Source organism: Muntiacus reevesi, chromosome 2, assembly GCF_963930625.1.
Source record: "Muntiacus reevesi chromosome 2, mMunRee1.1, whole genome shotgun sequence".
Classification (NCBI taxonomy): Eukaryota; Metazoa; Chordata; class Mammalia; order Artiodactyla; family Cervidae; genus Muntiacus; species Muntiacus reevesi.
In genome coordinates, this window is record NC_089250.1 from 172,046,039 (window position 1) to 172,071,991 (window position 25,953).

At 57.6% G+C, this 25,953-nt stretch overlaps 1 protein-coding gene across 1 annotated transcript in view; it reads right to left on the reverse strand.

The window, feature by feature from the left end:
- STK32C (serine/threonine kinase 32C) overlaps window positions 1–25,953 on the reverse strand; it is a 74,423-nt gene that overhangs the window by 8,924 nt on the left and 39,546 nt on the right. Inside the window, exons 3-8 of the mRNA XM_065920165.1 lie at window positions 4,654–4,805; window positions 3,076–3,249; window positions 2,318–2,355; window positions 2,121–2,210; window positions 1,215–1,318; window positions 546–662 (exon numbers count right to left, since the gene is read on the reverse strand). Coding sequence (XP_065776237.1) covers window positions 546–662; window positions 1,215–1,318; window positions 2,121–2,210; window positions 2,318–2,355; window positions 3,076–3,249; window positions 4,654–4,805 — 675 coding nt within the window. The remainder of the gene's footprint in view (window positions 1–545; window positions 663–1,214; window positions 1,319–2,120; window positions 2,211–2,317; window positions 2,356–3,075; window positions 3,250–4,653; window positions 4,806–25,953) is intronic.

Sequence of the window (25,953 nt, forward strand, 5' to 3'; positions counted from 1 at the left end):
CCGGCTGAGGGGTGACCCCGGCCCAGCCCTGGACCCCGGGAGGGGAACACCAGCTGCAGCACCACAGCCTCAGGTCTGTACAGGCTGAGTCCCTGGGGCTGCTACAGATGTGTGCTCGGGGCCCAGGCCAGGCAGGGGGTTCTGGGGTCTTCCCTGCTTGCTTCTGGTGCGGGGGCTGGCCAGGCCACTGGCAGCGGATGGTGGCTGCCCACTTCCGACAGGACGAGCCGGGCCTGAGTGGGACCAGGCCCCGGCCGCCTCCCCGACACACGCTGGGGTGACCTGCTCCGAGCTGGGGCGTTAGTGACGGAAGTGGCTGCAAGGCTTTGATTAGGTCATAAGGACTGACAGCCGCCCCAGTGGTCACACAGGCGGAGCCGCGACAAGAGAAGGAACCCGGGGCCGGGCCAGGCAAGGAGCCCAGGCGGCGACGGACATGCGGCCCAGGAGGCCCTGGCTGGACGCCGTCCCTGGCCAGCGCTCCGGGCTGCCCGCCCTGCCCCCCATGTCCGCCGGCCCGCACTCTGGGCGGGGCGGGCGCTCACCTTGCGCAGCAGGGCCACCGTCTCCTTGGACCAGGCGGGCACGTACTGGACACTCACGGTGCTGAACAACTGCACCAGCGACTCCACGGCGCTGCTCGAGTGGATGTCGTACGGCCTCTGGGCAGGGGAGGCGGGGCTGCAGCAGGCGCCTCCCCCGTCACTCAGGGGCACCCCATCCCAGGGCAGCCAGGGAAGCGCCCAGGAGGCCAAGCCTGCACCTCAGCCAGGGAAGTGACCAGAGAGGCCGCCGCGGGCTGGGAGGGAAGCACCGCGCCCCTGTCCCTCCCCGAGCAGAGGGCCTGGCCTCGGGGGACCAGCTGCAGAGGGGGCGGCCGTCTGAGGGTGCCGTGCCTCCGGGGCCCCCATGAAGGGATGGGAAGGGCAGCTGGGGGCCTGACAAGCCTCCGACCTCCTGGGCTGCGGGACTGGTCAAGCTGTGGCCACTGCGGGGAGGGCGAGGGACCCGCCGCCTAGGAACCTCAAGGGAAGCTCAGGGGCGGGGTGTAGCCCTGCGGGACGGTTCTCTGCCCACCCAGCCCCCTCCAGCGTGCTGCCTCACTAACAGGGAGCATGGACATCCCTGAGCCCAGGGGGTGGGGGCAGCATCAGCTCTCTGGGCCACCCCGGGGGGTCTGAGGGCCTGGCCGACAGGTCACAGGAGCTCCGTACCCATCCTCGCAGCAGCTCGTAGGCCATCACCCCCACCGACCACCAGTCCACCTCGAAGGAGTAGCCGGTCCCACCGTTGACAAAAGACTGGAAGATCTCCGGAGCTTTCCAGGAAGGCGAGAGCAGCTGAGCATCCCCAAACAGCAGTCCCCATGACCCCGACCCCCGTGACCCCAGCCCCCGAGGACCACGGTCCCAGTGACCGCAGGGCCCATGACCCCAGCCCCCGGTGACCCCAGCCCCCGAGGACCATGGTTCCAGTGACCTCAGGGCCCATGACCCCAGCCCCCGCTGACTGAAGAACCTATGACCCCAGCCCCCGGTGACCTCAGCCCCCTGTGACTCCAGTCCCCATGACCACAGGGCCAGGGCTGGAACCTTGGCCAGGACCAGAGACCAGACTGTCGCCAGAGCTGGACTGGGAAGCCGCCCTCAGCGGCCAACCTGTCCTTTTTCACAGGCCACTTGTCTCAATTCCAGGTCCACAGCCTGACGAGGGAGGTGGGTGGGCTGCTAAGTCACTTCAGTCGTGTCTGACTCTCTGCTGCCCTATGGACTGTAGCCCGCCAGACTCCTCTGTCCATGGGATTCTCCAGGCAAGAACACTGGAGTGGGTTGCCATGCCCTCCTCCAGGGCATCTTCCTGACCCAGGGATTGAACTCACGTCTCTTATGTCTCCAGCACTGGCAGGCGGGTTCTTTACCACTAGCGCCACCTGGCAGGCCCCTGGCTGAGCCACTCTCGTGACCAGACCCACAGCACACGGCCGTCACTTAAGAGTCCCCTGAACAGGTCAAGTAGCCTGACCCGTCACCTGCTGCTGCACCTTTAGGGAAGGGACCTGACCCCCCCAGCCACAGGTCGGGGTGGGGCGGGGGTGTGTGGGCCAGGCGGGGTGAGCTCACCCATGTACGGCTTGGTCCCGGCCAGCGCGGTCGCCCTCTCGCCGTCCTTTATGATGGTGGCGATGTTGAAGTCGGTCAGGTGCGCGTGTCCTGTGAGGAAAGACGAGTTCAGCGCGACTGTCCGGTCCGGGGGGAACGTGTCCTGCAGGTGGGCCCCCCCCCCCCCCCCCCCGCCCAAGGCTTTGGCCGCAGCTCACCTCGCTCATCCAGCAGAATGTTGTCGGGCTTCACGTCTCTGCGAAAGGAGCAGGGAGCGGGGAGGTGAGGCCAGAAATGCCGGCGGGACAGGGGCTTCCCACGAGCAGGACTCCAGGAGCCCAGCCCCTCCTCTGCCAGGGCCGCAGTGGGAGAGCGCCCAGCACTGGTCGGGGAGGGCGCCAGAGCCCAGAACACAGAAGCAGAGCACCCTCGCCTGGGCCCCTGGTGAGGGCCTCTCAGAGCCCCGGGTCTGCCCGTGGCCGAGCTGGCCTCCCGATCTCCTGGCACTTGGTCAGGAAGCGTGTGTGCCCAAACCACAACCAGATCAGCGTGCCCGGAAGAGCTGCAGAAATCATGTCTGCTGCACTTTATACCACGTGGGATTTTGTGTTTCGTCCTGTGGACGCAGCTACCTTCCTCATTTCATCAGCCTTCAGATGCTAAAACTAACTTGAATTTGCCAGGGACGAGGCAGATGGGCACAAGGCCAGCGGCGGGGCGGAGGCAGGAGTCCTGCACTTATCAGAGCAGGTGAAGGCGGCCCCCAGTGAAGGCACCGGCCCCCGTGCCCGGCCTCAGCAGTCAGACATGACCCGCCCCAGGGGGGCCTCATTTATGCAGCTGGGGGGGCTGACTGAGGGCTGGCGCTGGTGGGCCCGGGTGCCGCGCCTGGGGCAGGTGTGCGGGCAAGGGCAGGGCAGCGCGCGAGGCGCCCGGGGGGCCCTGTGAGGACGGCCCCCCGAAGGCGTGCACGCACCTGTGGATGATGTGCTGCCCGCGCAGGTAGTCGAGGGCCAGCGCCATTTCACAGACGTACAGCCTCACCGTGTCCTCCGAGAACTGCACGTTCTGCTGCAGGTGGTAGCGCAGATCCCCCCCAAGCAGCAGGTCCACCACCATGAACATGTCCTCCTCGTCCTGGAAGGAGTACCTGAGGGCACGGGGCGCCTGGCACACACTCGGCTGGACGACTGGGGTCACGGCTCCCGCCACATCTGACCCGCCCCCCGCGCAAGGGCCCTGGACCCAAGGCTGTGCCACGCTGGACACTCCCAGTGATGGTGATAGTGAGGACTGTGATGGTGATGATGGTGATGATGGTGATGTGGTGATGGTGATGGTGGTGATGGTGATGGTGGTGATGGTGGTGATGATGGTGGTGATGGTGATGGTGGTGATGGTGATGGTGATGATGGTGGTGGTGGTGATGGTGGTGATGGTGGTGGTGATGGTCATGATGGTGATGGTGGTGATGGTGGTGATGGTGATGGTGGTGATGGTCATGATGGTGATGGTGGTGATGGTGATGGTGATGGTGATGATGGTGGTGGTGATGGTGATGGTGGTGATGGTGGTGATGGTGGTGGTGATGGTCATGATGGTGATGGTGATGATGGTGATGATGGTGGTGGTGATGGTGGTGATGGTGGTGATGATGGTGGTGATGGTGGTGATGGTGATGGTGGTGATGGTGGTGATGGTGATGGTGGTGGTGATGATGGTGGTGATGGTGGTGATGGTGATGGTGGTGATGGTGGTGATGGTGATGGTGGTGATGGTCATGATGGTGATGGTGGTGATGGTGGTGATGGTGATGGTGGCGATGGTGGTGATGGTGATGGTGGCGATGGTGATGGTGATGGTGATGGTGGTGATGGTGGTGATGGTGATGATGGTGGTGATGGTGGTGATGGTCATGATGGTGATGGTGGTGATGGTGGTGACGATGGTGGTGATGGTGATGGTGGTGATGGTGATGGTGATGGTGGTGATGGTGATGGTGGTGATGGTGGTGGTGGTGATGGTGGTGATGATGGTGATGGTGGTGATGGTGATGGTGCTGACGGTGGTGATGGTGATGATGGTGGTGATGGTGGTGGTGGTGATGATGGTGATGGTGGTGATGATGGTGGTGATGGTGATGGTGGTGATGGTGGTGATGATGGTGGTGATGGTGATGGTGGTGATGGTGATGGTGATGGTGGTGATGGTGGTGATGGTGATGATGGTGGTGATGGTGGTGATGGTCATGATGGTGATGGTGGTGATGGTGATGGTGGTGGTGGTGATGGTGGTGATGGTGATGATGGTGGTGATGGTGATGGTGGTGATGGTGGTGATGATGGTGGTGATGGTGATGGTGGTGGTGGTGATGGTGGTGATGGTGGTGATGGTGGTGATGGTGATGGTGGTGATGATGACGGTGGTGGTCCATACACGCGTGTGTGTGTGCGTGTGGACACTTGGACAGCTGCTGGCCCCGGGGGCACTGTGAGGGGGAAGTGTGGGGGGCGGGCACCTGGGGTAGGAGAGGGGGCGCCCCCGGCCCACTCACCAGAGGTTCACCAGGAAGACGTGCTCGATCTCCTGCAGGATCTCCAGCTCCCGGAACACGTTGCGGACCTCGTCCCGCTCGATGCACTGCTGCTTGTTCATGTACTTCATGGCGTACATCTTCTCCGTGTCCCGCTTCTGCACGATGCACACCTGGGGGCAGAGGGCACATCAGCCTCACCGCCGGGACAGCAGCGCGGCAGGCGCGATGGAAACCGCTGGATTCTCTGTCTTTGGAGGGCCGCGTCTCCTGTGCAGACTGCAGCTGAGCACCCGGCCCGTCACAAAGCCCCTCGCCCTGGGGGCCGGGCTGCAGCACGTGCATCTGGGGACACGATCCGGTCCACGCAAAAGGAAACGTGACATCTGGAGGGGCTGCAGCTTGGGGACGCGGGGGTGGGGGCGAGAGGGACGGACTCGCCCCTCCAGCCTCTGAGGGAGCACAGTCCTTCTGGGCCCTTGATTCAGCCCAGATAAACTGAGGCCGGGGCTCTGACCCTCAGCAACGAAAGAATAAATGTGTGCTGTCTTGAGCCACTCAGCGTGTGGTCACTTGTTATAGCAGCCGCTGGACGTGAATGTGGCCGCCCAGTGCTCCAGGCGCCCTGAGGGACCCAGACGGGGGCGGGTTACCAGACAGGGCCGTCCCCTCTGCTACGAAACACTGCCTTCCAAGCGGCCAGGGCTGCTGTGGGCCGATGGACAGCCGGTCACCGAACCTTCCGGGCCCTGCCGGAACCCAGACCGGGAGAGAAGCCGAGGCAGGTGGCCACACCCCAAGGCTCCTAAAGGCCCCTCCCACCCAGCAGGCCTCCCATCTGAGGGCAATGAGTCTTTCTGAATCTTTTCTCTCATTTCAGCAAAGTGGCCCCTTGGCGGGGCTGGGGCGCTCTCCCCGGAGGCGGCCCTGGTGTGGTGACGCCCACCTGGATCTGCCCGGGGACAGCACGGGCCTCACTCCAAGTGCTTTCCCGGGTCTCTGTGTTCCCAGCCCGGCCTGAGAATGTCACCCGGGAACGCAGACTGTCAGACAGTAGACAGGGACCTGGCCCTTGTGGTTCCAGGACTGTGTTGGATAGAGTGCGACCACACCCACTGGAGGCCAGATCACCAGAGGGGCAGGTGGGCTGCTAACAGGGGCTCCTGGCCGAGGTCATGGGAGAGGGACGCCAGAGCTTCAGCGGACCAAGGCCCACTCCGTGACCGTCAGCCTGGCCGACCCCCTGGGAGCTTGGAAGGCCACAGCCACCCCTGGAGCCGGTATCCACACTCCTGGTGACTCCCCCGGGACAGCCGAGAGAGCTGTCCCACCCCAGCTGCAGGGAAAGGCCCCCGAGCCCTTTCAAGAGCGATACTCCAGCCCATCCCACCCTCGGCCTGGAGCTGGGAGCCCTGGCGGACGGGCTCTGCCTCCACAGGCTGCCGACCAGGGCGCGACAATGAGCCTGCAGTGCAGACGTGAGCCAGAAACTCAAGTGAGATCCTGACACTGCTTAGAGGCGAGGCCCCGGCTCCCTCTCAGACGGACACAGAAACACCACATCCTAGAATAACATCAGGCCCTGCTCCGGCCGCCAGCCGACTCCTGATCACACACCCAGTCACACCACTGCTCGCTGGACACTGCGCCCGAGGGCTGTGGGTGCGGCCAGGCGGCACCTCCATCACCCAGCGGGGCTCACGGCCCCGGACCCGCCGCTCAGCCCGAGCGTTCAGGTGCAGTGAGGTGCTGGGACCAGAGAGCCCCCAGCTGCCCACCGGAGGCCTGAGTTCTGAGGTCTGTGGACCCAGAGGGCGTCGCTGGGCTGCTCCTGGCCTCAGCATCCTCGGCCCTGCCCGGCGAGGGGCCCTGCGCCCCACGGGGCCAGAAGGGCGCGCGTGCTGAGCGCCAGGCCTGCCCTGAGAGCAGGAGGCGGCGGCAGGCGCCTGGGGCTCCCACGCGGGAGGGGCAGGACGCAGCCCAGAAAGGGCGCCGTCTCGGGATGGCGATTTTTTCCCCCTAACTTGCAGCATTTTCCAGATGGCTTTTAACACGGTTGCTTTGAAAGCCAGTTGGAACGTTCAAAATGAAAATAAGGGTAAACAGCGTGAAGGGCAGCTGACCCCCGCCCTGGGTTCAGCTCCGGGGCCCTTCGGCTGAGGCTCCATTCAGTTCAGGAAGAGCTGCTGTCCATCGTCCTGGGCAGTGTGGCGGGAATCCCCAGAGCAGCCCACGCTCTCAGCATGGGGAGGAGGAGAAACCGGTGCCTGCGGTGGCGACTCAGCGCCCCATCGGTGCACAGAGGCCGAGGAGAGAGCCCACCGCTAGGCCAGGAGTCCTCTGCTCCCATCTGGCAGCCCCGCTCACACCCGACGCTGCCACGGCAGGGCCTGGACGCTCAGCTCTGGGGAGGTCAGGGTCTGGGGTACTCAGCTTCTTGCCCGGGGCTGTGACGTGCCGTCTTCTCCCCAGAAGGGATGCCGGGGGCTAGGCCGAGCACCGTCCGCTCCCAGGGCCCGAGCCCTGCAGCTCAGGGCTCCTCCGAGCCAGAGGCAAGCCAGGATGGATGGAGGGTGAGAGGGACCCAGGCCTCCTGAATCTGGGCTCTGTGTTCTGGAATGTTCTCAGTTCATCTTGAATTCTAGCCAAACCCCAAGACTGCAGAGGTCAGATTTGCCTCCCCGGGGGTTTCTGGAACACACAAAAGGACCGTGAGAGCAGGGAAGCCTGCAGAGGGGGTCCGGGAGCTGCCCGGAATGGCGGGGTCTCCGTGGGCAGCCCTCGGGAGGGGAAGGCAGGGCTGTTTCCTGGCTCTTCCCGTCCAGGTACAGCTTACTGGGAGGAAGACACGAGTTAGGGCTGGTCTGTGAGCGTGACTCTCCCTGGGTGGTGTCGGGAGCCCGCGGGTCGTCCGTCGACGCACACCAGCCCGGAACGCGCGTGCTGTCCCGTCTCCTGTGTGACACGGGTCACCTGGGGCCACACGGCCTGTGCGGCTGTCCCCCCACCCCCTTGCTTGGGCTGGGACGCCTCCAGCGTGGCTGGTCCAGGAGCACAGATTCAGGACAGACTGGGTTGCGTTTGACTCCCTGTAACCCGGCAGTCTCTGCTCTCCTGGGCTGACCTGGGAGAAGCCCTAGATCTCGGGGAGGCCTGCATCTCTTTGCCCTCTCTGGGGCCCATGGTGAAGTCACAAAAGGCTGGTGGGTTTTAGGCTCACTGGTTTAGAGTCACATTAGAGGAGATATCATTTAAAGATTTCGCTTTTACTGGACTTCCCTGGTTGAGTGCCGAAGAATTGATGCTTTTGATCTAAGGTGTTGGAGAAGACTCTTGAGAGTCCCCTGGACTGCAAGGAGGTCAAACCAGTCAATCCTAGAGATCAGTCTTGAGTGTTCTTTGGAAGGACTGATGTTGAAGCTGAAACTCCAATACTTTGGCTACCTGGTGTGAAGAGCTGACTCATTGGAAAAGACCCTGATGCTGGGGAAGATTGAAGGCAGGAGGAGAAGGGGACGACAGATGAGATGGTTGGATGGCATCACCGGCTCAATGGACGTGAGTTTGGGTAAACTCCGGGAGCTGGTGATGGACAGGGAGGCTTGGCGTGCTGCAGTCCATGGGATCGCAAAGTCGGACACAACTGAACGACTGAACTCAACTGGGCTTCCCTGGTGGTCCACTGGTTAAGAATCTGCCTCGCAATGTGAGGGCCAGCGGTTCAATCCCTGGTCCAGAAGATTCCACACGCTGCAGGTCAGCTAAGCCGCGGGCCACAATGACTGAGCGTGCACTCTGAGGCCAGCGAGCCACAGCGACGACGCCCGTGTGCCCTGAAGCCCGTGCTCCACAGCAAGAGAGGCCACCTCAGCGAGAGCCCACGCCCCAAAACTAGAGCAGCCCGGTCTCACAACCAGGGCGAGGCCCGCACAGCAGTGAGGACCCGGCACAGTCAGAAGCAAAGCAGGTACATAAACTTAAAAAAAGGCTTAGCTTTTACTTGCCAAAGATCATCCCGTCACATGAGCTCAAAAAACGTTTGGGTCGGTTTCTATATTTCTGAGAGCTTTAGAAATAATTTATGTAAGTGCTTATTTTTCTAGTCCTAGGAACAGTCATGATACTGCAAAGATTAAATCTAGTCTTCCCATAGAAGGACACAAAGAGGATGTTTATCAAAAAGATATCTGAGAAGGTTCTTCTCCACCTTCTAAGTGACCTGCCTACAAAACAGAGATTCTGCGTCTGGTCCAAACACCTTCTTGAGCCTCACAGTCTTTATCGGGTGTTTGATTACTTAGAAAAAGTGCGTCTTCTCAATATTGAAAGAACTAAGTTTTCTTTTTCCTCAAATATGTGACTTCCTATATTTGCCTTTAGAATCTTTATCACTTTGGTTCAACGGCTAAATATTGTTTCACAAGGACCTCCAATATTATTTCATCATATTTTCAACCCTTTGACATTTTTTACAAACTTTCCAAAATCAAACATGAAATAGGGTCTCTTTGACCTCTAACTAAGTTTGGGATTTTCAAGGAACCCTAGAGAATCTCAAAAGATTTGTTATCTTGCCTTATAAAAACAGAGATATTAAACTAACTAGGCTTATTTGATAAGTTAAGTTACATAGAAAACATTGTCAAATAAAAACTGGTGGTAACTCTTCCCTAAACTATATTTATATGGATATATATTACTTATATGTAAGCTTCCAAAGTTATATAAAATGCCTAGAAGTTTTTCAATGTCCTCACAATGACTGTATGTCAGTCATAATTCCAATTACCATCACAAATTGTTATATGCAACAGAAAAAAACAAATTTCCATAATTGCATAATTTTTGCAATAAACTCATCAGATCTTTGACCATGATTATTTTTCAGTCTTAGCCATTTACAGATGGTTACTGTTTCACTGATCTTCCCTGAAAGCTTTTACAATCAACTGCAGACAAAAATCCTTCATCTTTAAAAAGTTCATGGAAAGGACTTTGATAAAGACCCTAGAACACATGTTTCTGGTAACTAAGACCATACCACTGAACTTGGTGAGCCTGTCTAAACTCTAGTGGGAAAACTGACGGGCCCTTCTTTTAGATTTATTTTGGCTGCATGGGGTCTTCAGCCGCGGCCCGTGGGGTCTTCGGCTCAGCGCCCGGGCTCCCGTCACAGGGCCTCTCCTGCTGCGGACCCGGGGCTCTGGGCGAGCAGGCCTCAGCAGCTGCCTCTCGAGGCCCCCGAGCCGTGGGGTGTGGGCTCAGCTGCCCGGTACCCTGTGGGGTCCCAGGTCCCATACCCTGGAAGGTGGACCACCTTCCCACCAGGATGGGTTCTTAAAACTGCTAATCCGACGTGAAAGAAAACAAGAATTAATTACACGGGACTACGTTAACTCATGAAGATGATTATCATTTTTATGACTTTTTGTTTGAAGCACTGCTGGTCCTCTAGTGTTTGCTTTCCAGGCTTATTATTTTTCTTTCTCTTAAGCTATTAGCTTTCAGCAATCTGGAAAATTACACCTTTGTAAACAGAACTGAGACATTTATCTTCTCTCCCAATCTGTTCCCTCTAAAATTCACAAACTCTTATTAAACATCCTGTTTTCATGAAAATACAGTTATTTATATAAGGTCAGTAGAATATGTTCTCCTATTAAATTTAAAACATTGGCTATGTTACCAGACTTTGGCTGGAATCTCATATTTAAAATGATGCAGTGGTTCTGGGTTTTTTCAACATGAGAATTTTTGCTGCAAGCAGAGACAATTGACCATAATATAATTTTGCCATAAAAGATAAAATAACAAAAAGAGGGACATTTAAAGGGACTTAAAGAAACATGATCAGTGATCAATGCAAAGAAATAGAGCAAAACAACAAAATGGGAAAGACTAGAGATCTCTTCAAGAAAATTAGAGATACCAAGGCAACATTTCAGGCAAAGATGGGTTCGATAAAGAACAGAAATGGTATGGACCTAACAGGAGCAGAAGATATTAAGAAGATGTGGCAAGAATACACAGAAGAACTGTACAAAAAAGATCTTCACGACCCAGATAATCACGATGGTGCGATCACTAACCTAGAGCCAGACATCCTGGAGTGTGAAGTCAAGTGGGCCTTAGAAAGCATCACTACGAACAAAGCTAGTGGACGTGATGGAATTCCAGTTGAGCTATTTCAAATCCTGAAAGATGATGCTGTGAAAGTGCTCCACTCAATATGCCAGCAAATTTGGAAAACTCAGCAGTGGCCACAGAACTGGAAAAGGTCAGTTTTCATTCCAATCCCAAAGAAAGGCAATGCCAAAGAATGCTCAAACTACCACACAATTGCACTCATCTCACACGCTAGTAAAGTAATGCTCAAAATTCTCCAAGCCAGGCTTCAGCAATACGTGAACCGTGAACTTCCAGATGTTCAAGCTGGTTTTAGAAAAGGCAGAGGAACCAGAGATCAAATTGCCAACATCCGCTGGATCTTCGAAAAAGCAAGAGAGTTCCAGAAAAACATCTATTTCTGCTTTATTGATTATCCCAAAGCCTCTGACTGTGTGGATCACAATAAACTGTGGAAAATTCTGAAAGAGATGAGAATACCAGACCACCTGACTTGCCTCCTGAGAAACCTGTATGCAGGTCAGGAAGCAACAGTTAGAACTGGACCTGGAACAACAGACTGGTTCCAAATAGGAAAAAGAGCACATCAAGGTTGTATATTGTCACCCTGCTTATTTAACTTATATGCAGAGTACATCATGAGAAATGCTGGGCTGGAAGAAGCGCAAACTGGAATCGAGATTGCCAGGAGAAATATCAGTAACCTCAGATATGCAGATGACACCACCCTTATGGCAGAAAGTGAAGAGAAACTAAGAAGCCTCTGGATGAAAGTGAAAGAGGAGAGTGAAAAAGTTGGCTTAAAGCTCAACATTCAGAAAACTAAGATCATGGTATCTGGTCCCATCACTTCATGGGAAATAGATGGGGAAACAGTGGAAGCACTGTCAGACTTTATTTTGGTGGAGGGGCTCCAAAATCACTGCAGATGGTGACTGCAGCCATGAAATTAAAAGACACTTACTCCTTGGAAGGAAAGTTATGACCAACCTAGATAGTATATTAAAAAGCCAAGACATTACTATGCCAGCAAAGGTCTGTGTAGTCAAAGCTATGGTTTTTCCAGTAGTCATGTGTGGATGTGAGAGTTGGACTGTGAAGAAAGCTGAGCACCGAAGAATTGATGTTTTTGAACTGTGGTGTTGGAGAAGACTCTTGAGAGGCCCTTGGACTGCAAGGAGATCCAACCAGTCCATCCTAAGGGAGATCAGTCCTGGGTGTTCATTGGAAGGACTGATGTTGAAGCTGAAACTCCAGTACTTTGGCCACCTCATGCCAAGAGCTGACTCATTGGAAAAGACCCTGATGCTGGGAGGGATTGGGGGCAGGAAGAGAAGGGGATGACAGAGGATGAGATGGCTGGATGGCATCACTGACTCGATGGACATGAGTTTGAGTAAACTCTGGGAGTTGGTGATGGACAGGGAGGCCTGGCATGCTGCGATTCATGAGGTCCCAAAGAGTCAGATACAACTGAGCAACGGAACTGAACTGAATGAAACATGAAAATTAACAACAAAAATTTTTAAGGATTTTACTGTGAAAATAAAAATACAAAAAGTAGGGACTTCCCTGGTGGTTCACTGGCTGGGACTCCATGCTCACAGGGCAGGGGAAGAGGCTTGATCTCCAGTCGGGGAGCTAAGGTCCCATATGCCTGTGGCGTGGCCAAAAAACTGAACTCATTTAACAAGTGTAGATTCATGACTGTAGTGTGTTTTAGAGAAAGTGATGATACTTCTTTTGTTAAGGTCAACTGACCATTAAGGATTCAGGATTTAATGTTAGATATAAATTTATGGTCTTAAAAACTGAGATTTCCGTGGAATTGAAATGATCAGACAAAGGATGCTCCTGTTCTCAACAATATAGGGAGCGTACATAACTTGCGGCACACGTCTGGGTTACGTGGAAATGATCCCTCACACGCTCAGTCCTCGTATTACTTGGCTGGATTCTGTGCCAAGTACCAAAATTCTGTCTATGTCATGTTCTCCACCATCGAACAGCAAAAGGGTTTCAAGAAATATATGCTCATTAAGAATCACGTAACCACTTCCTTGCGGGGACTAGGAAGAGCCTGTCTTATTTTTCTGCCAACTTCTAGCATTGGGGAAAGAAGGCATGAGGCTGTGTCTAAGTTAGCTTGAGAATCGATAATCAGTGCTCTCCAAGACTGTGCTGGACGACTCACCACCCCTCTGATATTAGCTGTAGTTTGGAAACTTCTGGTTTTCACGGGTGGGAGGGATGGCTGAGACCACAGAGGATTTGCTGACTGACATGTTATCATTTCCCAGTGTAGTTTGCAACCTGACTTTTACGGCATTGAAACCCAACTGTCAAACCAAGCCGTCAACCAATTATTTTATCTTTGACGGCCAAGCAGATGTGCAGGGAAACTGCTCAGGACAAAGATGTTCACAGCGACAACTCCAGACAACTCGAATCAGGCTTGACCAGAGACGAAGGCTGAGCTTGTGGAGCAGTGCTTGTAAAAACCCTGTCAAGTTCCAGCCGGGTGCCTGCCTTACGGGGTCTGCGACGTTACAGGGGACTACAGTCAGTTCTTGGCAGGTCCCGGGAATCTCAGGATACCATGGGGACACTGAAGTGAGGAACTCACCCAAATTTGTGAGTATTGAAGGCACAGTCTGGTGAAGAGATGCTCAGTTAGCTCTGGCCTCAAGAGGCTTTTAGAAGTCTGATCAGGAACTCCTCACAGAAGTTCCAGCAAAGCAGGAACTAAAAGGACCTTAAAAGGACCTACGTGTTCAACCTGCTCTTGTTGCACTGATGTCAATAATCAGGTCATGTTTAATGAGACCAGACTGGTTTTGCAAACAAATTAATCTTTGATTATCTTTAAGAAGAATGCGGGTGCGTGTAGGGAGAGAACAGCTCACCTTGTGGGGTGCTGAATGGGCACATCCGCCAGTAATTCACGTTTCCAATTCGTCTCCCACCCTTCTGATGTGGAATCATGAGACGTGAAAACTTCCCCACTCGCTGAAGCGGAACAGCTCCGTTTAAACCTCAGAGAACCCCCGCAGGTTGCGTGTGGACATCCTGAGGGTGGGGTGCAGCACCCTCAGAGCTCACCCGACGGCGCCACCAGAGACGTTCCAACCGCGGCCCAGGAAACACACTGCAACCGCCGGGGTCTGCCCCCAGCCCCCCAGCCGGCATGGCCCGGGGTCTCCCTCCTGGACGCCGCCCCAGCTGGCCGCCCTCTGGTCTGACCCTGTCGACGGTTGGCTTAACCTGCAATCTTCACTCTTCCTTTGTTTCCACGAAATGCCTCTCATTAAGCACTGATGGCCCAGGCCACACAGAAGCCTCACTTGGGTGGGAGCCCACCCCCAAACCCCACCCGGGGCCCAGCCTCCCAACACCACCTCCTAAAATGAGACGGGACTGTCTAACTACACTGGCTACTCTCAGGACCGAGAAACTGGCTCACTGAGATGGAGTTCACAGCGGAGACTCTTCCTGGGCGGGTGTGTGTGTGTGTGTGTGTGTGTGTGTGCGTGCATGCGTGCGTGTGTGTGTGCGCGCGTGTGTGTATGCGTGTGCGTGTGTGTGTGTGTGTGAGCAGAGTTGGGGTACACCCTGAAATATGCTCTCTGCTCATGATCATCTCCAGCCAACACCGCTCACAAGATGGCAGGGTCAGGAAGGCAACTTCCCTCCCCTTCCTTCCTGAAACTGGGGAATCACCCCAGGCGGACAACCTCATCCTCAGGACGGGAAATCAAGGCCAGGGGAACTCGGTGCAGAAGGCCCTTGTTAGAACATCTCTCCTCCCCCTTCGGCCTCCCACAGACTCCAGTTACCTTTCCACGTGGCCACCTTGTCCAAGCCGGCACAAAACATCCAGGTTCTGCCTGGAATGTGGGTCCTCATTTCCTTATGAGGGCTCCCGTGTCACGCCAAACTTACATTAAACAAATGTGTCTGCATGCCTCTGTTCCTTTGACTTCAGTTCAGTCGCTCAGTCGTGTCCGACTCTTTGCGACCCCATGAATTGCAGCACGCCAGGCCTCCCTGTCCATCACCAACTTCCGGAGTTTACCCAAACTCATGTCCATCAAGTTGGTGATGCCATCCAACCATCTCATCCTCTGTCGTACCCTTCTCCTCCTGCCACCAATCCCTCCCAGCATCAGGGTCTTTTCCAAGGAGTCAACTCTTGGCATCAGGTGGCCAAAGTATTGGAGTTTCAGCTTCAGCATCAGTCCTTCCAATGAACACCCAGGACTGATCTCCTTTAGGATGGACTGGTTGGATCTCCTTGTAGTCTCAAGAGTCTTGAGAGTCTTCTCCAACACCACAGTTCAAAAGCATCAATTCTTCGGTGCTCAGCTTTCTTTATAATCCAACTCTCACATCCATATGTAACTACTGGAAAAACCATAGCTTTGACTAGATGGACCTTTGTTGGCAAAGTAATGTCCTTTGACTTAAGTCACTTTAATTCCCAGGCCCAGCTGAAAGCCCTGCAGGCGGAGGGGTGAGAGCCAGCTCCACCTTGGCCGCCAGCCCTGCGCTCCCCTCCCCTGCTGACTCGGCCTCCCGGCTGCGGGAGGGACTGTGGGAGGCCCCCCAGGCGTGTGCTTCGTCACAGCCGCCGCGGGACTGTCTTCCAAGCTGGCCGGGCGGTGAGAACACCCTGAGCTCCTGCATACCGGCCAGCCCGGGCCCGGGGGCGGGCAGCACGGCCCCTGCCGGCCCAAGACCGGCCCTTGGAGGCCCGCGGCCATCAGGCACACGCGGGGCTGTCTGAGCCCCGGGCCAGGGGTTCCCTGCAGCGTCAGGTGGGGCAGCTGACGGGGGCTTTAGACGGCCAGTGACCCGGCCGGAAGAGGCTGAATGGGCTCGGCCCCTCCAAGAAGGCCCCGATGATGGAAGGCCCCAGTGGTGGCAGGTCAGAGCCTGGGGTCCGGCGTCTCCCTGAGCAGAGGCAGCCTGACCCCACGTCACACGGAGAAGCACCGACGGAAGGGCCGGAAGCCTCTGCCTTCGTGAGCAGCCCCCAAGGCTGCGAGTGTGGGTCCCATGAACCCACTTCCTGATGGGACTGGTCTCGCTTCTGAGCTGCTTCCTCCCATAATCGACTTAAGGCAGACAAAGAGGAAATGGAATTGGATCTAAGGCGTGAAAAGGAATAAAGTCTGGGGATCCTAGGGTCCCCGGGCAGCCCCGGGCTTTCCCTGGGAAACCCCAATGACCGATGACCCAGAAGAGTCGGTGACCAATGGCAGGGCCATTGCCATTTTAACTGAATGCAGTTCACGTTTTTCAGATTTTCTTTTTGTTCCTGGAGCTGACAAGTTGGTCAGAGCATTCATAGGGAAAGACAGTCAAGCAAAAATAGCCAAGAAAAAAACTTTAAAAGCAGAAGGAGGCTGGGACATGAGCCTGTCAGGTATCAGAGCATGTTACATAAACCTTCTCTGATAATGTGCAGTCTGACCGCGGAACAGACGGGCGGGCCACGGGACGGACAGAAAACCCAGAAATAGGCCCACCTGCATAAGGACATTCAGTATGTGATGCAGGCGGCCTCCCAAATTTATGGGGAGAATAGACTTCTGATTCAAATATGGTGCTGGAATAACTGAATAGCTACATAAAAAGAGAAAATATGGCCCATTCATGACACTCTGAGTCAGAATCAATTCCAGATGTATAACAGGTTTAACATGAATAAGGAAACAGACGTGACGAAGGAAAAGCAAACGCTCAACCCGGCTTTTCATGAAGAAATGCAGCGTAAAGCTCCGTGATACCCCTCGCCTGTCGGGCTGGCAGAGGCCCAGCCTTGGCAGCAGCCCTGGGCGGGGGCCCCGGGGAGCGCAGGCCCCATGGAGGGCTGGCGCGTCTGGCAGCATCACACCGCATCCAGCTGCCACCCGCACCGCCCGCCTCTAGGAGCCCGTCTGAAGACAGTCAGCTCCCCCGCGTGCAGCGTGGTACCCGCGGCCCTGCCAGCGGCCTCAAAGCTGGGGCGCAGCCTGACGCTCACCGGGAACACGCGTGGCGCAGGTCAACGGGCCCTGCATCCCGAAGGGCCCCTGCGAACGCAAAAGGCATGCTGCTGGGGTGACGTGAAGGATGCTGAGAGCAGGGGTTGTCCTGGGTGATCCAGGGGGCCCCAGTGTCCTCATCAGGGGGCGGAGGCCCCTGGAAGCTGGAGGAGGCAGACGCAGGCTCTCCCCGGATCTTCAGAAGGACCAGCCCTGCCCCATGGCGACCGTAGTCCAGAGCTGACCCATCTTGGACGTCCGGCACCACAACTGGTGGGTGACGTGTTTGAGCTGCTGCAGCCGCAGAAAGTCATCTGCACACACGCCTCAGGGCCGGTTGTATGGCCCGAGGGGCAGGGACTGGGGTGGTCTCACAGAGGAGCATGATGCCCAGAAACACCGTCAAGTCAAAAGCAAAGTGTGGAAGGAGTGTGAACACCAGGCTGCCGGGCATCTGAGAAGCAGATCCCGTGAACACGGTAGAGAGAAGCCAGTGGGGATATAAACCAATCTTTCTCAGAGGGAGGACTTGTGGGAGGAAGGCGGAAACAGGACAGAAGGAGCAGCAGTTGAGGCCAGACTTGCCTGAACACAGATTTGAACCTGGCGTCACGCAAGGATCTTACATAACCGCTACATTTGACAGAGGAGGCTCTCTAAATACTGAGAGCAAAGTAAAATATGAAGCTAGCTGCACCCCAGGCAACCAGCCCCCTGGGCTCGCAGGCAGATCTTGGCCTCTGGTTCCTTGGGGACGCGCTGTCAGCTCAGCTCTGGAAACGCTCTCCAGACCTGGCGCCCGCATGCGAGCTCGGCGGTGAAGGGCCTATCCCAATCGAGGGCACCTTTTTCTCATGGTCAACACACGACTGCACCCGGAAAAACCAGCAAAAAGCGGAACAAAACAGCAATGAAGAAAATGATCCAAACTGAGCATGAAAGACGCTGAAATCCCGAACAGGCCAATGTGTTAGTCACTCAGTCGTGTCCCCCATGGGCTATAGCCCACCAGGCCCCTCTGTCCATGGAATTTCCCAAGCAAGAATACTGGAGTGGGTTGCCATTTCCTCCTCCAGGGGATCTTCCCGACCAGGGATTGAACCCGGGTGTCCCACACTGCAAGCAGATTCTTTACCACTGAGCCACCAGTAAATGAGACCTAAACAGAAATCAAACCTCTACCATTAAAACATCACAGGGCACTGTGTGACTTGGCAGTCCCATCACTCGGCGTGTGCCCAGGAGAACTCACAGCAGAGACCCAGACAGAGGGTCGCACTCCCGCGTTCACAGCAGCCTGATTCACACCAGGGAAAGGCGGAAGGAATCCCAGCGCCCACCCGTCAGGGGACGAACGGAGAAGGGAGTGCGGTCCACCCACGTCACAGGACGCCGTCCAGCCTCCGAGGGAAGGAGGTGCTGACACAAGCTGCAGCGCGGGTGAACCCTGAGGACCTCAGGCTACACGCGCTCCGCCAGGGACCCTGTGTGATCCCAGCTCACCAGGTGTGTGGACAAGCCTGACGCTAGAGACAGAGAGGAGAGCGGACGTTCCCCGTGCTGAGTCCGTCCTAAAGGAAATCAGCCCTGAACACTGACCGGAAGGACTGACGCTAAAGCTCAAGCTCCAGTACTTCGGGCACCTGATGCAAAGAACTGACTCATTGGAAAAGACCCTGATGTTGGGAAAGATGGAAGGTGGGAGAAGGGGATGACAGAGGGTGAGATGGTTGGATGGCATCACCGACTTAATGGACAAGAGTTTGGGTAAACTCCAGGAGTTGGTGAGCGACAGGGAAGCCTGGTGTGCTGCAGTCCATGGGTTTGCAAAGAGTTGGACGTGACTGAGTAACTGAACAACAAGGGATAGCAGGGCGGGGGGGGGGGGGCGGCTACAGTGTTAATGGGGAACAGAGTTTCAGTTGGGAAAATGAGAAAGCTCTGGAGATGAAGTGGGGATGGTTGTACAATAATGTGCATGTACCCAATGCCACTGAATTATATGCTTAAAAAGATGGCAAATCTTAGGTTATGTGTATTTTACTCTAATTTTTTTAAAGATAATACCAAGCCAACTTATATCCCAAATAATCCAGTCAAGAACCTGCTCAAAGGTCAGGAGTACAGGTCTGTGACTATGGAGACAGCTCCATGACATCTCTTGGGCTGCAGCCATGGGTGTGTGGGCAGCGAGCTGGGGCGGGCAGAGCGGTGGGAGCAGGTGGCCAAGGAGCCAGGGCTGGGATCCATGAGGGTGGCCCCTGATGAGAAAACCGGGTCTGGGTGCGTGTGGTGACCACAAGCAGCCCAGGATGGGGGCGGCAGGGCCCTGAGGATGCTGTTGACGCCCACCACTGGCTTTCCTTAAGTGATGCTGCCCACGGCTCCCGGAGACCACCCAAGCAGTGGCAGTCGAGGTGTGGTGGGAAGGTGGAGCCTGGGCTGAAGGTTGGTAGGCACCGACTTCTAAGAGCCAGCATCCAGATCTGGTGCCTGGACATCTCAGGAGAAGGGACGAAGAGCCTGCTCAGGAAGCTGGAAGCTGATGGCAAGGGCCAGAGCCAAGCACGGGCTGCAGGCAAAGCTGTCTCCAGTAGCACCCCCGCCCCAGGTGGCTGCAGACGGCCAGGCTCACATTCCATTGCAGAACCCGGCACGTTTGAGCCTCAGTCACAGCCGCCCTCTCCCCCAAAGCATCTCCGCCATGAGGGAGGCACTGAACCCAGAACAGCTCCTGCTGTGTAAGCTCAGCGAGATGTCACCGCAGCACTCCGCCGGGCTGAGCATTTGCCATCCTCCGAGACGTTCCCACGGCAACCGTGAGCGCAGGCTTCTCACTCAGATGGCAGCAGGGGAAGGTTGGGCGCGGTGGCCTCCCCAGGGGGCCTTGAAAACAGGGAGAGAGGTGTGGCCAAGAGGCTGCCCCAGCTGCAACCATCTCCCGCCCTCCCGCCCGCAACTCCCAGGTCTGCCTGAGGATCGGGGTCAGGGGAGTCCTCAGGTGGCTGGGACCATCTGAGTCCTTTCCCCGTAAACCGGAGAGAGGTGACGGCGGGGCCCAGGCGCCGGCCACTCTGTCCCCTGAGGATGGTGCTTCCCTCTCGCCCCCAGGTAATTTCCCACCAGCCCTTCTGCAGGAGCCGGAGGCCAGGGTGCCCAACTCACCCAGGTGGGGCCCAGATGGCCAGAGAAGGGGCCCTGGGTCTCCCACCGGAGAACAGACCCCATGCCCGCCCTGTTTCACAGCGAGTGTCCTGCCTTGGACCCCACGGCCTCCCGATGGGCCCGGGCTGCAGGAGGGCAGAGGGTGGCCAGGCCCACCCACCCAAACACTGACGGTGCAGTCACCCCAGAGGGCCCCGTAGCAGCCCAGCCTTCATGCAGAAGCAGAGGAAAAGGGCGCTGTGAGGTGCAGGTACGCAGGGCAGCGGGTGAGAGGAGGCCCGGGCAGTGGGGGCAGGAACCACCCACCGTCAGGACCGGGCCTGGGGGGCACGGGGGCCAGGGTGCAGGGGAGAGCCGGGGTGCTCCTGGCAAACAGCGCATCCTGCGCACTGTGCAGGGCAGAGCGTCCAGGGCCGGGCCCTCGGGGACTTGCGGGGCGACGCCCCAGCCCGGCCCCCGGGAAGTGGTCTCCTCCCACAGGGCTGTGCCCATCAGAAGCCTCGATATCCACTTCCTGATTCTGGCTGGCTGGCTGCCCGCTGCTGGGGGCTCTATAGACCCACCCCTGCCCCCGGACGGAATCAGCAGGAACATAGCCCTTCAGCACGGAGAATATCTAGCCCCAAATGCCCCAGATTAAGCCAGATGGGGCCTTGCTGTTCCCAGGATGCGTCATCCACAGGTGGCAAAGCCAGGGCCCCCTGCCCACACCTGGGGAGGGCGCGTGAGCCACAACCAGGGCCACCCCAGCCCCCGCCTGGCACTCCCTGCCCTCAGCAGCTGCAGGGAGACAGAGGGCAGGATGGTGGTCAGGGACACAGAAGCCACCGTCTCCAAAAAACCAGAAGGAAGGCAGGAAAAGAGAACCATCCGCAGTGACAAAGAAGATGATATATAACAGTTAACATGAAACATGAGAGCAACAGACAAACAAATACGACAAAATGTGAGGGACCTCCAGGTGGGTACAATACCAACTTTCCTCCCATTTAATCTTAAAATGCAAGTCCTGCCCAAATTTCAATGAGTTTATTTTTGAGCTGGACGAAATGTATTTGAAAGTTTAATGAGAAATACAAATACGTGAGGGCAGCTGATGCTGCGGAGGAGCACGAGCCGGGCTGTAAAGGCACTGAAGGCCCCGGGTTAGAATAAACGGAGCTCCCGGGTCAGGATGGAGCCCCGGAGGGCAGAGGGCGGGCGGATGACACAGCAGCTGAGCTGGCCAATTAAAAATGCTCCATTCCAGATGAAGTGCTCTTCGTTCTGAGTATCAGAGTAGTAATACTGGGTGTAAACAGAGGCCAGAGTGAGACACGGCCCCAGGTGGGCCCGGCGCACACCACGGCCTCCTGAGAACACAGGGAGGCTGCCGGAGGCCCGAGGAGGGGGCCGGGCAGGCAGGAGAGGAAGGCGGGGTGAGGGGGCGGCCGTGATGGGAGCAGGGAGGCAGCAGCTCCTGGGCAGGTTCCATCTGGGAAGGCGGGTATTTGATTCTTGCCTCCGCCTCCCACTGCCAGGAAGAAGGTGGGGAAGCGACAGACGTTTGATCTAAAAGTAAAAACACACCTTCCGTGTCCTCAGGTAACCAGGGCCCCAGAGAGAGCGAGTCCAGGCTTTTGGGAGGAGCAGCAAAAAGGGTCAAGGATGCCCCCACCTGCACCGCAGCCTGTGGCCCCGGCCCAGGGTCCACGTGGTCTTGGAAGCTGCACAGGGGGTGCCCCTCAGCTGAGCCTGCCCTGGGGAGGCTGCAGACACCACTGATCCACGCAGCTCGGGCACTCTGCACGCCCGTCAGCAGGTCCTGTGATAATCCTGCTGAGTGAGGCCTAGAGCTGGAAGTCAGTCTCCTGGATGCAGAACAGACCTTGACCACGGTGCTGGGGAGGCCCCGCTGCACAGACACACACACACACACACACACACAGACACATGGGCACACACGCAGGCACACGCAGGTACACACGCACGTACACACACAGAGACACACAGGCACACACACAGGCACACACATACACACACAGACACACAGAGACACACAGAGGCACACAGGCACACATGTACACACAGATGCACAGAGACACACAGAGACGCACATGTACACACACACAGGCACACACATAGGCACACACATACACACAGACACACACACAGCACACACGTACACACTTACAGACACACACGTGTGCACACACGCAGGCACACGCAGGTACACACGCACGTACACAGAGACACACAGACACACAGAGACGCACATGTACACACAGACACACACGTGTGCACACATGCAGGCACACAGACACACATGTGCACACAGACACACACACAGGCACACACAGACACACACAGACACACAGAGACACACACAGGCACACATGTACACACAGATGCACAGAGACACACAGAGACGCACATGTACACACACACAGGCACACACATAGGCACACACATACACACAGACACACATGCACACGCAGACACACACACAGGCACACACGTACACACATACAGACACACACGTGCACACACGCAGGCACACGCAGGTACGCACGCACGTACACACACAGAGACACACAGGCACACACACATGCACACAGACACACATGTACACGCAGACACACACAGAGGCACACAGAGACACAGACACACATGTACACAGTCACACACACAGGCACACAGACACACATGCACACGCAGACACACACAGAGGCACACATATACACACAGACACACAGCAGGGGCCCGTTTGAAGGCTGGGCCATCTCCAGCACCCACAGAAAAATAGACCGATTTTTTCTAAGTCTTAACTACTCCACCTTAAATGATCCGCCTTGGAGTAAACTACAGCCAGGTCGTTCAACTGGACAGAACTGGGAGGCCCAGGCTGTGGGCGTGGCTGACGCCTGCCACACTCGGAAAGAACCCTACTTCCTGGGAGCCACTGAATACAGGGCCTGCTGCGGGCAGCTGGAGCCTGGGTACAGCCTGAAGGGTGGTTCCCCGACGGCCCCGGAAGGAGGCAGGGCTTGGCCGCGGGCAGGCAGACTCTTTCTCCCAGGCCCCTCCCCACGGGAGCCCCGTAAGTCCTGGGTCAGGGGCCCGTGGCCACACATGTGGAAAATAGGGCAGCCGGGAACAGAGAGGCCTGGAGGGCGGCCACGCGTCAGGCTCGCCTGGGCCACAGGCAGGGAGACAGGGGTCCAGGCGGGGGATGCACGGACTGGCGGGGGCTCCAGGAGACAAGAGCACGGAGGCCACAGCTCCCGAGTCGGGCCCCAGGCCAGCTGGAGGGGTCACGGAGGGGAAGCGGTCCGTCCTCCGGGGAAGCGGAGCTGCCACGGGGCCCCAGGGTTCAGCGGGAACCCTGGAAAGCCCAGCGCTCTCCTGCAGGCCCCGCTGGGCACCGTCCACAGGCTGGGGTGGGTAGAGCAGCTGAGCTTCCTGAGAGCCGTGCCCACGCCAGCTCAGGGCCCAGGGGTGGGGTGGGGGGTTCTCGATCCGGTGACAGGTGGGGGCTGGGGGCTTCTCAGAGCCAAGGACTGAGCCCCAGCGGACCCCCAGCTGGAAGGGGGAGGAGGGGCATGTTTAGAAGAAAGAAATCTGAGGGTGAGGTCCTCACGAGGAGGTATCCAGGGTACGGAGGAGAGCTCGCCTTGCGGGCGGGAGGTGGGCAGGGGGCTCCCTAGCACAGGATGAGGGGGCCCTCCCTCCCTCACCCATAGGACCCCCAGTCCTGTGGCTGGAGCCACCCTGGTGTTCATGAACTCAGCAGAGACAAAGCCACGGCCAACCCCACGGCCAGACCCGGAATCAGGGGCAGAGGTGAAGACCCCACACGCCAGCCCCAGCGGGCGGGCAGGCAGAGGCGGCGGGCTGGGGCCTCAGCCTGGTCCACGGGGCCGGGGTTCCCACCCCTCAGCCAGGGGTGGTCTGAGGTTCCCCAGGGCAGCTTCGGGCCAGGCCAGGTTGGGAAGGGAGGGGGGGCGGGGAGCAGGGGGGGAGGCAGGGCTTGGGCGTCCACACGTAGTCCAGCCCTAAGGACATCTCTGCTTTTGGGCGGCCAACCTTTGCAGACAAAAATTAATATGCTCATAGTTTACCATTCATAACAACCACTTCTTTACAGTGGTGGTTTCCCAGAGACCTGCTCGAGGGGGCAGCTGGCTAAACCCAGCCATGCTGGGACTCCCTGGGGCCCGCAGAGGCAGAGGTTTGACCCCCAGGGCCCCACGCCTGCCCGGAGGTCACCTTGAGCTGAGCTGGGAGAGCCGGCCCAGGAGGGCAGAGACCACGAGCGGGCCCAGCCACCCTGGGGACCAGTCAGCCCTACCGTCTGCACCCTGAGGACACTCGCTCATGTCTGTCACCCCTCTCAGCTCTCTGGACCGAGGTGTCCCTTGCAGTCTGAGATTTCAGGTACGGACATGAAGGCAGCCCACGCGGGCCTACAGCCCAGCTGCCTGTGGTGTTCACCCAGCCCCCGGAGGCCCACTGCTGGGGGCGCCCAGCTCCACATCCCGCAGGCACGGCCAGGGGACCCCCCAGCACTCAGCACTGCATGGGGGCCTGGAGCTGGACGGGAAGTGGCCGGTGGGCAGCTCCACTCCTGCCCGGCCTCTCTGCTCTGAGGAAGGCCAGCTTCCTCGTGCAGCCGGGTGGCCAGGATGAGCCAGAAGACCTGGCGACAGAGCCCCGTCCACCCACACGCCAGCACGGGCTGGGTTCTCACCATTCATGGCTTCCGTTCTGCCTTGGAGAGCAAAGCCCTCTATCCTGGGAGACGATTTCTCCTAGAACTTGGCACTTGGGGGAGGACGGGGTTTGTTCTCAGGGTGCAAAGGTTCAGTTCTACCAGATGCAGAGAGCCCTGGGGTGATGGAGTGACAGCCACGTGACAGAAGGGAGGCGCTTAATGCCACTGAGCTGTGTGCTTAAACCCGGCTCGGACGGCACCTTTTACGTGACGGGAAATTTACCGTCGTAAAAGACTGGAAACAAAACCAGACAAAACGTCCAGTCTTGCCCTCGGGACCCGATACGGCACGTTTGCATGATCCATCTCCAGGCACTCTCCCCCAAAGGGGGTGACCAGCCACCTCCCCGCGGACAGACAGGTCACACGACACACCAACCCCTGTGCCTGCATCCGTCGGGGGGTGGGAGGGCGCATCCGGGGCGGCTGCCCTCCACACCTGCTGGGTCGAAGATGGTTCCCAGCAGTCCCTAAGGCCGGTCTTCACTGGGCATCCGGGCACGCCTGAGCCCTCGCACACCCTCTGAAACAAGGCCACGTCCAGACAGCTGCACACGCAGGCCCGCCTGCACACGGGAGCAGACTCCAAGTCCTCGCCCCTCTCCGGGTGGGGTCACCGCCCTGGCCGCGCGGAGAGCGGAGGGGCCAGAGCCCACGTTCCAGACATGTCCTGGCACCCAGGCCTGCGGCCCAGAGACCCCTGGAGGCCTGACTGGGGGCCCAATTAGGAAGCAGGAAGCCGCCCTCCAAATACACGGTAATTTGCATCTGAGCTAAAACCCTGGTAGGACCCCACACTCCCTCTAGTTACCCCACTCCACCAGGCCCGTCTCTGGGACCCTCCTGTCTCACCACTCCACCAGGCCCGTCTCTGGGTCCCTATTCTCTCTCCACTCCACCAGCCCTGTCTCTGGGTCCCCACTCTCTCTCCACTCCACCAGCCCCGTCTCTGGGACCCTCCTGTCTCTCCACTCCACACACACCCATCTCTGGGACCCTGCTTTTCAAAGCCAAGACCTGGCTGGAGGAGCCAGAATCCTGGGGTCGGCAGAGACTGCGGGCAGAAGGGCAGCCCACTGTGCTCGTGAGGCGGGAGGACCATCCCCGTGCAGGGGTGTGGAGGGCCCAGCCTGGGGCTGGGAGTGGGGCATGGAACACAGCACCAGGCCCACCAGCCTCACCTCTCCTGGTCAGTCTTTGCCCCGAGGGTCTCCAATCTCCTTCCCAGGCCCGCTTTGGGAACATCTG